Below are 13,979 nucleotides of genomic sequence, written 5' to 3'. Positions count from 1 at the left end.
CACGTTAATTGAACTTTTTCCATTAAAATAATTACGCTTTCTTTTTGTTAAGAACTTTAGGTCCTTATTTTCAATTTATGAAAGCATATAACTATACTTTTACTCACGTTTTAATTAGATTTCATAGTTTCCTTTACGGATTTCAGATTTCGACAAGCAAGTGATCTAACAATGATGAAAGAAATACATGGATCAAAAAATATTGAGTATTGTTGCTACATAATGTCTAATATCGACATAGTCCCTAATGACAGTGAGTCAAAATTCTTTTTCAGTAATTTCTATTGAAAATAAAACCACAAGAATAGTTTATTTTAAAGAATCGGACACTGTTTGAGTCCACTTTAGAGCGAATAAAATAAATTTTAATGTTTACGATTTGATATTTGTTAGTCATAAAAGATTATGCTTATTTAAAATATTGCCTATATTGAATATTGCCTATAATAAATATTGCCTATAATAAATATTGACTATAAGAAATATTACCAATAATAAATATTGCCTATAATAAATATTGACTATAAGAAATATTACCAATAATAAATATTGACTATAATAAATATTCACTATAATAAATATTGACTATAATAAATATTGACTATAATAAATATTTACTATAATAAATATTACCTATAATAGATATTTATTTTAGAATACTTGAGGTGATATTCTCATGAATTAAACTAACGACTTTCTTTTTTAACAATGAATGAGGCTAATTGTTATTCATCTTGTTCATATGTTTAAATCAACATTTAGAGTTGAAACTGATTTTATATTTTTGTGGTATGTAAAATATAAAAAGCTATTTTACACAGCGTTATGACAATATCAGTGAGACAATTCAAGAAAAAGAAGTTAATATTGATATCTTCTTGATCCAGCTTCTTTTTTCAAACTAAAGCTTAGGGCGCTGTTTCCAGTATCGCATGGTCCGCCGGCAATGACTTTAATAATGCGCCCTGTGTTGGTTAAGATTCGTTACCCATTTTAGGTCTAACAAAAATCAAAATATTTTTCCAATTTAAAACATTTTAGAAAATAATTTTTTAAACTTTTTATTTTAGTTTGATGTCTGTAATTTTCTTTGTGAGTTCTTACTTAAAAATTAAGTTTAGTTAAAGTAGTGCCATTAATTTTACTAACATTATTTTTTAAAAAAAGTAATATAAAAAAATTGAACTCAATTCTTACTTAGGTCAACAAAAATGTTTTTATTTTACTTACTTTTTATTAAATAATTAAAAAAATTTCCTAACTAAATGTAATGAATGAATTAATATTTGAAAAAACTGCATTCACTTCAAGTGTCATCATCCACTACAAGTTTGAAAAAAATGTATTTGAACACTTGAGTGGATGAATAAAAAAGTATTTTATTGAACAATTGAACAAGAGTGTGAATTAATAATAGGAATTGAATAATATCAAATTGGATTATTAACATCACGCACTAAATTACATTTTGAGCTCAATAGCTTGTTGAAAAGTAATGGAAATTTCGATGGGCATAAAGATCTTTTGGTCGTTGAAATAGCTAGTAACATTTTGATTATAGCTGAACGTTATAGAAAACGTTTGATACTTATACTGTCATCTCACACAATACTCCAGTTAAAATTTAAACACCCTAACTAGTCGAAAAATGGTAAAAATATTACCTAATGATAATTCTGCTTGTGGTGATCAGGAAAACTTTTTACTTATTAAACTTGTGAAGTTCTCAGACATAGAGCTGCAGTAGAAGTAAGAGTAGCTAGATTACGAGGGTTGCTATTTATATTTCTAGCCCAATAATGAAAAAACAAATATATAGGATCGAAATTGGCTTTATTGTTTTTCAAAATATTCTTTATGATGATCAATACAGTTTTGCATGCGTTTGAACGAATTTTCAAAGCACTTTTTCCAGTTCAATTGAGGTAACTCCAAAACATGCGTTTTGAATGCATCAACAGCTTCTTCGGGAGTCGAAAATCGTTGTCAACGTAGTTTATTTTTGATGTGTGGGAATAAGAAGAAGTCATTGGGTGCCAAATCAGGGCTGTACGGCGGATGACCCATCAGTTCTTCTTTCGCTCCATCAGAAATGCCTTTGTTTGAGTCGATGTGTGAGAGCTCGCATTGTCATGATGAAGAATGATTCACCTGTTCCTCTGCTTTTTTCGAATTTCTCCGATGACTTCTGGCAAACAAATGGTCGTGTACCATTCAGAATTGATCGTCCTGCGTTGCTCTAACGCCACTGTTGCCACATGACCGTTAATGCCGAAGAAACAGGCAATCATTTGTTTCGATGTGCTTCTTCCTCGAACAACTTTTGTTGGTTTTGCCTCGTCTTGGAAGACCCATACAGTTGATTGCTGTTTTGTTTCCGGCTCATATGCATAGATCTATGATTCGTCACCTGTGTAGATGTTATACACAGCCTTTGATGTGCCTTGAACGTATTTTTCCAACATTTCCTTGCACCATTCGACACGAGCCTTTTTTTGAGCGTTTGTCAGATTATGCGGGATCCAACGCGAACAAATTTTTTTTACGCTCAAATGTTCATGCAATATTTTATTGATGCTAGTCATACTAATATCCAAAGACTCCTCTATCTCACGGTATGTCACATGACGATCTTGCTTTATCAGTTCACGCACAGCATCGATCTTTTCTGGCACAACAACGGATTTTGGACGACCTGCACGGGATTCGTCCTGGATCGAACATCGACCACGATTAAATTCGTTATACCAATTTTTTACAGTGCTGTAGGATGGCGCTTTATCGCTGAATAAAGAATTAAGTTCATCGAAGCACTCTTGTCTTGACAATCCACGTCGAAAGTTATGAAAAATAATGGCACGAAAATGTTCACGATTCAATTTACTGTCAACAGCACAAATGAAGCTATAATGGTAAATTGTCTGCTGAATTTATGTTGAAAAATATCAAACTTTCGATTGAAATCGTCTGCGGTGGCCTAGCAACACTTACTGTTGCCAAGGCTAGAAATATAAATAGCAACCCTCGTATAAGGAACGCTTACATTTTAAAATTCTTTTCTTTGGAGGTAATTTTAAGAGGTGAGCACCCTCAAGCTATGCTTCTATTAAACCACGTTTCCTTACATTGTGAATTTCTCAAATCGAGTCTTTCCCTTGTTAATCAATCCTGTTTAAGCAACATTTTACAAAAAAAAAAATAGACTTGACTAAATGATTTGCTGTAGTAACTGAATGTAAATGGTTTTAAATATACATTTTCCTCTTAAGTTATATTTTTAACTACAAGATGGTCCTTTTTTACTTTCTTCTTTGAAACTATGTTGGTAGCTCTGCTATGTGAATACAATTTATTATAAACCATTTGATTCCTATGAATACATTAAATAATTAAAATTCAAGACTATGAAAGATTACTTCAATGTTTTATTTTAAACTTTATTAAGTTTACAAATGATAACAAAGGTGCTGAGAAGTTTCACGACTGCTATAATACATCGCAATAGACTACACATTTCAAAGTATTTTTCAAAACAATCGTTGCTGTAAATATGTTTTTTACTTTCAATGTTTAAATATATCTTGTTTAAGTAAATTGCTATGCATAAGGAACAAACTATTTTTCTTAAATGAATGAGTATTAATAAATGCAATTCAATATTATGATTTGCCATTATGAATAGAATTTAATTTTCTTCATTTTTCCTAACTAGAATCAGAAGATAAACTTCAGTATTTATGTGTCTAACATTCATGAAATGAATCAATATAAAGTAACTAAAAAGTATTGGTAAGTTTTAATTTAACTTTAAAAAGACTTTTTGAAGGGCGTTCTTTTTGTACTTATGTTGATAGGTAAGTTCACACTTGTAAGGTAAGACATTTATTTATCCTGAGTTATGCTTGGTGCGATACTGGAAGTACACGCACATTTATTGCTGGAATGAGGTAAAGTGGCTTTAATGCATTTTTTTCTTTGGATATGAAACAGAATTAATTTATTTCGGGTTTTTCTTTTTTCCGACGACTAGCACATTTTCGTTCCAGCGTGCCGCTCGCAACATACGTTCGAGATTTGCCCGCTTTTACATGCGGCGAATTTTGTTCATTCCGTTTTAACAACATTCGACATCGAACGCTTTTATCCATTATTCTAATTTTTTTCATCGGATTTTTGACGTATTTCCTTTTTCTTTTTATTCGAATTACAAGCGACGAATTTCATTTTATTTTATTTCCGTTTTCAAATTCTAATTATTATATCTATTAATTTTTATATTAGTATTAGATCTCTGTTTGTTCGAGTTATGTTTCCTTTATTCATTTCTTTTTTATTTTATTTTTTTATTTTACTTTCTCCATACTTCATGATTCTCCAGTCCAATTGATCCAAATCTTTAATCCAATTTTTCCACCCTTTTCTCTATTCTTCTTTTCACTCTGTTTTCTAGTGTTTTTCAAATAGATGAATTTTTTAAGACGTTTTTCACTTTTATGTTAGTTTGTGGTTGGGTTTCATGCAGATGTGTGTTTGGTTTTCACTTCCAATGCGTGTTGGCTTTTCATTTACAATCTCTGTTCGTTTTTTTTTCAATGGTTAATTTATTTATTTTTTTGGATAATTTTTCTCTCCAATGTTTCTTTTCCCAATTTTTTTTTTTTTTAGCTTTATGAATGGGTGTTTTGTTTTTCTAATTGGTATACCACTTTTTCCTAATGTTTCTTCGATTTCGTTCCAGTGTGTGTGATCTTGTTTATGTTTTTAATGGTAGCATTTTTCTTTCTGTGCATCGAATGAAATTTGTGTTCGTTGTTTTTGTTCCTTTTTGTTTATATTATCTTGTTTATGCTTGATTTTCATCTTTCACTGGGTTCACTTTTATAATATTTCCATTATTTAATAAAAAAGTATGTATATTTTTACAATTTTTTTCAACCTTTTTATTTATTTATTTATTTTTTACAATTTCTTAAAGTGTTTTTAATGTGTTTGATAGATATTTCGAGGAATTTTTTTTAATGTTCTGCTATTCAGATTTTTTTTTCTTGGTTTGATCCGATGTAAATTAGTTTTCCACCCCATGTTTTTTTTATCTCTGTGTTAATTAGTTTAGTGATTGTTAAGTCGTTTTCCTTGTACTGTGTGCTTTTAATGTCGTTAACTTAATTTCTTTTCAGATTTTATTAATTTTTTCAGATTTTTTAAATTTTTTGGTTTTTTGGGACTTTAAATTATTTGATATCAATGTTGTCTCTAGTTTATTATAATGTAATGTAATTTAGGTTTGTAGGATATGTTTCTTCACAGTAGTCTGATAAATAGGAAACAACCTGACAAAATTGGATCTAGTTCGTTATTTGGAATCTGTGTGACTGAGATTAATTCCAGAATGATTTTGAACCTCCTAATATGAGTTTAGATACTAAAGAAAGATGCTTTCTGCTTATTCTGTAAGTAAAGTTTAATTTGAAATGAGGAGGGGGGTTGCCAGAGCCTACGAAGAGGTTGGACTTCTGCCTGTTGGTCCGCGGGAGGTATTTTATTTCCCTCCTACCACCCAAAGGTATTAGCCGATTAAGGTATTTTTTTAGAAATAACAAAACTATTCAAGCACACCATGAAATATGATTCTATAGAGGATACGACACCAACCAACCAAAGTTTAATTTTAATCCATTTTGTCAATTATTTCATATCCTGCAGTTAAATTTAAACCCTGAAAACATATTTCACGATACAGTTAATAAACAACTTCAAACTAAAAAGTAACCCAGAAAAATGAATACCTAATATACACTATATTTTATACAATTTCCTTGAATAGAAAAATAAGCACTTTTATGACATAATTAGATTTAAAATTTTAAATAAAACTGATAGTTTCCTTCTTTACGTATTTTGTCAAACAAAATTTTCGACAAAAATTTTTGTTAGCCATCACAGTTAAAAAACGGTTATAAGCGAATCAAATTTTAGCTGAGTTCTGACCTACGAAACACAAGATTGTTTTTTTTATTTTTTTATTCAAAAGTAGGCGCTATAGTAGAAAATCGTTTGCTCATGCGACAAGAAGTTTAAAAGCAAGTTTTAATCAACGTATGATCCAGAAATACAAAAGTTTCAATAAAATTTCTCTCTCAAAATAAAATTCTGGTGGCAGCGGTCAACTGGTTGGATCCGGAAAGATAAAGTACAGGGTTGTGTGCCGGTGTTATTTTTATTGAACCACCTTACGTTAGATCAAAAAATAAATTGTCGTTAGATAAGGTCAAAAAATAGTTTTCACTTATTTATGACCAAACAACCACGTGTTTTAATTTTACACCAAACATTAACCGTTAAATACGGAATTGTTAGCCTGTCAAAACTTTTTATGTTCTCAACTGCTAAAAAAGTTACAGTCTAAACATTTTGTACCTAACTTCTACAAATTGATTTTATTTTACAACCGTCGTTAAACAGGTAACCCAATTTTTCGGGCTTAAGACTAGGGGAGAGTGTGGTCAATTGTAACAGAGCAAAAATTTCGAGTGTCTGATTCTAGATTTGGTTCCTAGGTGGCGCACAAGGTGTATTTAATAAATCTACATGTACACCCCTGCTGGCAACCATTTTTATGTACTTTTGAAAGAGTTACATCACAAAAGATATTTTCACACTACGCAAGTACTTTTTTTGGTATTAGAATATTATATTGTAACAAAGTAATTTTGTTTAAACAAATAAAAATTATTAACCGAATATGTAAGTGGACACCTTAATTAACATTTCAATAAAAAAAATTAGTTTTGTTGATTAACTAGCATTGTTTTTGACAAATGAAGCTGAAATGGCGTCTTGGAGACGATTGTAACAAGAAGTAAAGGGACGATTGTAACAGCTGAAAATTAATAATTTTACGTTTACAAATCATTACTTAACTCTTTAAGAACCACCAATAGTTTCCTATATCATTTATATTATGTTGCATTAGCATTATTTTATTTGTCACCTTTCACAGCATAAATTAAAATTTTTAACCCCTTAAAGTTAAAAGTTTAACCCTTTAGGTCTCTGCTCATTATTATTTTTACTCCTAAAATATTATTACTATTTTGACCAATAAAGAAATATATCACAACTATGATAATATGTATAATTAACTATGTTTAAGTTGAATTTATGAACTGTTACAATTGACTCCGTAAGTGAGGACGATTGTAACAAGTTCACGACTGTCAAAAATTGTTAATAACTAATATAATAACATTTAAAATAAGGTATTTATTTTTTTTTCTAGTAGAGGATAGTCTACTTTACTCGAGTAAAGTTAATTGACAGATGATCGTCTGTCAATTAACAAAGTTGGTTAAAAATAGTTAAGTAAAAAATGTTACAATTGACCCCACTCTCTCCTACTAATGTTGAACTCCGTAACCTTGTCATTTTGAACCCAATTCAGAAGACAAGAGAATTCCCGGATTAAGTACTGTGAGAAATTTGCCTTCATGGAGGTCATTTTGATGCAACTAACCCGCGCTTGCATTATATGGAGAGGAAAACCTCGAAAACTTCTCATGGTTAGCTTGGCGGCCAGGTAACTCTCACCCATGATCCATCTACCACTGAGGATATTTTACGTCAGCACTGTGGTTCGTGCAAGCCGGAATTCGTATAGACCAGCCATAGCTGGAATTTGAACCTGGTCACCTCATTGGAAGGCAAACGCTTTAGGCCCGAGCCAGTGATAAATTAATCAGTTTGGTTAGCTAAGAGTTTGAATCGAAGTAACATTTTAAATTATTCTGCGATACTTTAGCTTAGCGGTTTACAATATTTTTGATCTGTGAAAACCCTTAATGATCAAACTTCTTTTACCGGGTTCGAATCCCAGCCTTGACTGGTCGATACAAATTCCGCACCCGGCTCGCACCGACCACAGTACTGACCTAAATTATCCGCAGTGGTAAATGAATCATGGGTTGAAGTCCCTTTGCCGTCAGGCTAACCATCGGAGGTTTTCGTGGTCTTCCTCTCTATTTAACGCAAATGCGTGTTAGTTCTATCAAAAAGTCCTCCACAAAGACAAACTTCTCCCAATACTTGACTCAGGAGTTCCATTGTCTTCTGAATTTGGTTCAAAATTACAAGGCTACGGAATATTAGTAGTCGTAAGCTCAAAAACATTGGATCGACTGTTCGACGCCAGTTATAAAATGAAAATAAAATTAAGTTCATTAGCAGTTGTGAATATGAAACCAAAGGAGGACTAATTATTAAAAACTATTAAAAGTCAATTATAAATTTATTAACCAATAAAGGACTATTTTATTTTCAAAATATTTAAAAAGAGGAATGAATGTTTTTCATATCTTTAAAATTGAAAAATGCGATTTCGTATATTAAATTGGGTTTGATGTTCGAAAGTTAAATTCACAATCCTTAAGCTGAATCTTGATAAGATATTTTTTTCATCCTATATACATAAGGTAAAAATGAATGAAATAAGCCGAAGTTTGCCTTTTGTTGAAATGAAAGCTATAAAGAACTTATATGAATGTTGAAAATAGCTGTTTGAAGCACATTTCTTTACTAACGAATAAGTTATTTCCTTTTGATGTGAACATCGCTGTTGGAAAATACTAAAGAAATTTTATATAAACTGTGTGTCTTTTCAACAATTTATTCAATACATTATAGGAAAAATTGTTTTTTTCTGAAAAAAGTATTTACCATTTATCTTTCTTTGGCTTTAGTATAATTCCTTAATTTCGCTTTAAATTATTTCTTAATGACATCCGAAATATCAAGAAAATAAAGATTTAGTGATTGGATCTAAGTATAACTTGTAGATCTCAAAAATGTTTAAAGAAAACTTTAAAAAAAGTCCTAGGTCTTAGACCTCTAGCTTTTTCATGGAACTCCATTTGAGAGCACACAAGTCTGTATATCTTGCGTCTTTTCGTGTCTACCATTAATAACAAGTCGTATGCATGCTTTGTGATGGAAAGAAAAACTAAAAAGCAATACATATGCTTAATGGTTTTTTAATTTATTCTTTATGCTCAGTATTTATATTAAAGAACTAATCAAGAACAAGTCTTATCAAAGCATTTTAAAAACTTAAGACATCTCTTCTTTGTTATTCATTTGCTTCCCAGTAGTCTTTCACACCATGCACACATTCGTTTTGTAAATTAAAAGTGTTGTGAATTAATTAATAAATTTTTATTAAATTTTATTATTTGAAATGCTTATTAGAACATTTGTTTATATTTATTGTTTTCTCTGCATTTTTTGCAGGACAATTTGTTGCCGTTATTCTTTAGATCGGAAAGATTGCGCTGCATAATAGATGATTGCGCTGCATAATATGGTGCTACATAGTTCTGGTAAGAATTTTATTCTCTTTTTCCATAAATTACAATTTCTAGTTGCAGTAGAATTTGTATTTCTTTTTGTTTTTAAAAACACTTTGTGCCCAACGTTGCGATCAGTTTCTTTTTCGAAAATTAGATTCTTTCACACTACGTCGATTTTCACCACGAACGCAAAAAGCTTGGTTTTCACAATCCATTTAGTCAGTCCGTAGCGTGTATGGAATTGCCTATTATTTTACATGTTTAATGAAGAACAGGGCCGATGGCAGAATCGTTATATGGTCCTCGCAGAAAAGATTTTTCTTTTGAGGAATAAAATATTTTCGTTTTCTTTCCTTCATAAATTTTTGAAGGATTATTTTTTCGCTGCAGATATTCAAAAGATGCCTTTCTCGTGAATCAGATGGGATAGAAATGCTCATGATTTTTCTGTTCTCATTTGAGAATTTAAAAAAATCGATAATGACATCGATAATGATAATGTCATCGATAATGACTGGCTTCAGGTAGAATTTCAAATAAAGTGATTATAAAATAAAATAAAAAAAATCCGAATTTGTGAAAGTTTAAAAGATAGTTCGCTCTAGAGAAATCATGTTCTTTCTTTATTTTTTTTTTAAAACATCATGTTAATCCCCACTCACAGTCATATTTTATTAAGTTACAAATTCAGATTTGTAGTAAACGAATTAATTAATGCGGTACATTTGTCCCTCTTAGTGTTATTATTCTTTTTAATTTCGTTGAAATAAAATTTATCCAATATTTTTAATATATTGCTCACACGAAAATTCTAAATCACCCATTTGACTTTATCATCGCTCACAACTCGCACCGATTCTTTCATAAATATGTTTTGATCACTCTTTTCGACATTATAGCTACGAATTTCTACTTTTCTTTAAAAATTTCGATGTTTCTTACAGCTTAGTTATTATGATATTCTAGTTTTTCATTTTTAGTATTGATGTTATTACAGCACGTGAAGTTCGAATAGCAGATCCTAGAAATCACTCTGACACACTCGGTTTGCGCCGATATTCGTTAATCCATGCAGTCTTTCAATCATTCATTCATTGCTACGAATTTTCACGTCATTTTAAAAGAAAATCTAGATGTTTTTTTTTAATGCACTTATTTACTTATCCGCATATTATAACCCTTATTTACTTTTGCAAGTTTTATTGCACTTATTTCATTGTGTTTTTTGGGCAGTTATTGCTAATAAAGCCCTGAATAACCAGCTGATTCAGAGTTTAATTGCTACCATTTTACTTGGGGTTTTAAAAATTCCGTTTACTCATCAGTTAATATTATTTCTACACTTCCCCTTTTAAATAATCACTTCTCAATTGACGCTTATAGTATCGTAAATCCACATGGCGTTTCGATTTTATAATAGTCTTTGTACAGCCGACCCAATTTTCGGCTTTACAATGACCCATGTTCAACTCCGTTGACCTGTAATTTATCACCCTATCCAGAAGACAAGGGAACTCCTGGATTAAGTCTTGAGAGAAATCTGCCTTCATGGAGGACTTTTTGATGGAACTAACTCGCATTAGCGTTACAGGGAGATGAAAACCTCCCACGGTTAGCCCGACGGCAAGGGGACTCCAACCCATGATCCGTCTACCACTGAGGATATTTTTCGTCGGCACTGTGGTCGGTGCAAGCCGGATGCGGTTTCGCCTCGACCCGTCATCGCCGGGATTCGAACCCGGTTCACCTCATTGGAAAGCGACCGCTCTATCCATAGCTTATAAATTTTCATATCGTACCATTTCTTTTTGTTTCATTTACAACTCCATATTTTATGTACTTATTCATCCCTATATCAGTTTTAGGAGTAACATATTTTAATTAATAACCACTTCTGCGCAATATTTTTTCCAGACTTAACATATTTTAAATTAATAACATTTGCACAATGCTTGTTTCCGGCAGCAAAATCATAACATTAACCTTTATTTTATGACTAGTGATAATACTCATTCTCAGTACGGGATGAATAAAAAAAATCAATTAATCAGCAATGAACATCACTACGAAATCTTTCACAAAACTGAAAGGAATATACCCACGCAATTAAAACAGCTATATTAATTGTTATCCTTCTCGGTGTACTACTACTAGTAAAAATATTTTCTAAAACTACGGGAAATACGCTTTAAAATTCTTTATTAAAACTGTGCGAATTATCATAATACCATCGGTAGTGCGTAATATCAAAATTTAACGTCACATGCATATAACGATTTTCTTGATTCCTCCTAACGAATGAGTACCTTTCAACAACGGAACATATTACACATATCGGCTTCTGGAAATATACCTAACAGCGAAATAAAATTCACACTGTATGTCAGATTGTTTTTACTTGCCTACCTTTAATAATCTATCACACACATGAGGAAAGATAAAACAAAAAGCAATACTTATGTTTAATAATTTATAATTTATTTTTAACGATCAGTGTTTGTCTTAAAATAAATAAATAATTAAGCTAGGCAATCACATTCCACCTGTTCCAAAACACATTAAAAATTTTAACCATCTCTTATGCAGCGTTATGGAAAGAACACCACTCGCCATTCGTCTGGTGCAGAGGCGGTGAGGAGGTTTAACTATTTCAATTAAAAGTGTTGGGTCAATATATGAGACAGGTGTGAAGAGAGAAAGGAAATCAGGGGAGAAAAAAGTGCCCTCTTGTGATAAACTATCCGTGCTATTTTCTGGTTTTCATTATTTCCATTATTACTATTTTCTGGTTTCCCGCTATTTTCTGGTTATTCCACTATTAACTAAGCAAAGCTTTGGACCAATGAATAAGCGTTATGTGATGGAATGTTTTTTGTTGCTTCTGTTTGTTGCTTTGTTATACTGACAAACTTTGTACAGAAAGTATAATTTTGATTATCTATATATCTAAATAATTACGTATTTATACTTATGCGTTTTGTTTTCATATTTATTATTATTTATGAATTTATATTTATGTATGTATAATTTGCATCATCTCTGACGATAATTACTCGGGTAATGTGTCCACTTAATAATACTTACTTTTATTTCTAGGCTACAAGGACCAGAAGGCATACCACCTCAGCGATCCTCACCTCGCGATGAAGTGCCTCTTTGGCCTCAGGCACCCCTGCCAACTGACACGACTCCATAGCAGGAGACGACTATAGACTTTGTCCTAAGGGAAGTTCTTTAAATAAACAAACCATAAAGTTGCTCTCTCGTTTCTCCCTATTCCCGTGATCTTTTGCATCGTGCACACATTCGTTTTGTAAAATATAAGTATTGCTATTTTTTTAATAAATTTTTATTGAAATTTATTATTTGGAATTCCTAATAACACATTTGTTCTCTTATTATTTTCTTTTCAGTTTTTGCAGAACAAGTTTTGACCTTTTTTTTCTGATAGGAAAGAGTGATTACGTTGATTGAGCGATTGCGATTGTGATAAACCATAATTCAGGTACGAATTTTATTCTCATATTCCCTCAATGATCACCTGTTTCGCCTAAAAAATTAAATTCAATTTTCACTTCTCAATAAAATTTAAGAACAATCTTTTTTCATTTTCTTTAATATAAGAAGAGCTTTATTGCCCAAATAGTTATTCGAAAAAAATCTCTAAGAAAATTGCGTTGCTTTTATGTCCTTTTCTAAAAGTTCCTCCAGTGACACCTTAGAAACAGAACAATTTTCTGACAATTTTTAAAATGTTTTAAATCGCAATAAAAATTATAGGAGATTGTTAACTTTCATTTAACCAAAAATACTCGTTTACTTGACCGCTAAAAAAATGCCCACGAGATTTCGCTGATTTTTGACAAAATAACCTAAAGTTTGAATTTAATACAAAATTTAAAAAATTGATATCCCAATAAATGTTTCGTTATTTCTCCAGGAAATAAGATATAATATTTAAAAACTATAATAAATATATTAAAAGATATAATAATAATATTCCAAATTAATTTTACCTAGTTTTCGACGGAAGAAAAAACAAAATTAAATTTCGCTTACAAATATAAGCCCAGCTTACGACTCTGTTAACCCATATAAGATATACTTTTGCCATTAGTCAAAAAAGTTTTAGATTGAAAAAAATTTAGCTATGTTTTGATTTAGAAAACACTTTATTCTTACTTCCAAAAAATAGCCCGGAATGGGAAATTATTAACGTATATTAATTTGCCTAAAATTTATGTTATCCCATCCGCAAAATGATCTTACCTAACAAGAGCAAACTATAAAACTTTTTGTCCTTGAAATGACGAATTTGAATTTTGCCTTCAAATGTTAGTCCCCATGGTAGTAAACCTTTATCCGTGTCTTTAAAATGTTCGTCCATTGTAAGCATACGTTAGTAGGGTAGCAATAAAAGTTGGCCTTTTCTTAAGTAGTCAAAAGAGTTTTTTTTTTAAAAAAAAACACTCCTTTATTTAAAAGCAAAATTTTATTGGCTTTTTTAATGTTTTACCTTATTGTTTTTTACTAATGCGTATAAACATAATTAAGCAAAGCAAATCACAGTCCGTCTTTTCAAAACAAATGAAAGACTTACTTAAACCATCTCTTATACAGTCTGTCTATGGAAGGAAC

General features: G+C 30.9%; 1 protein-coding gene across 10 annotated transcripts in view; it reads left to right on the top strand.

Annotated features, from left to right (window-relative positions):
* The window catches only part of LOC147817006 (histone deacetylase 9-like), a 103,117-nt gene that overhangs the window by 13,493 nt on the left and 75,645 nt on the right, over positions 1 to 13,979 (top strand). For 4 of the 10 annotated variants that reach the window (XM_087153559.1, XM_087153569.1, XM_087153546.1 and 1 more), the window contains exons 6-9: positions 147 to 253; positions 3,713 to 5,450; positions 9,283 to 9,371; positions 12,438 to 12,846. In XM_087153559.1, the coding sequence (XP_087009685.1) occupies positions 147 to 253; positions 3,713 to 3,747 (142 nt within the window). In that variant the 3' untranslated portion in view covers positions 3,748 to 5,450; positions 9,283 to 9,371; positions 12,438 to 12,846. Of the gene's footprint in view, positions 1 to 146; positions 254 to 3,712; positions 5,564 to 6,557; positions 7,466 to 7,517; positions 9,372 to 11,827; positions 12,264 to 12,437; positions 12,847 to 13,979 lie in introns of those variants that run through there. The other 6 variants (XM_087153564.1, XM_087153554.1, XM_087153549.1 and 3 more) reach the window with 5 other exon arrangements.

This window comes from Parasteatoda tepidariorum, chromosome 1 (assembly GCF_982258835.1).
Source record: "Parasteatoda tepidariorum strain Cologne lab strain chromosome 1, Ptep-v5.0, whole genome shotgun sequence".
Taxonomy (NCBI): Eukaryota; Metazoa; Arthropoda; class Arachnida; order Araneae; family Theridiidae; genus Parasteatoda; species Parasteatoda tepidariorum.
This window is presented reverse-complemented; position numbering and strand designations above follow the sequence as displayed.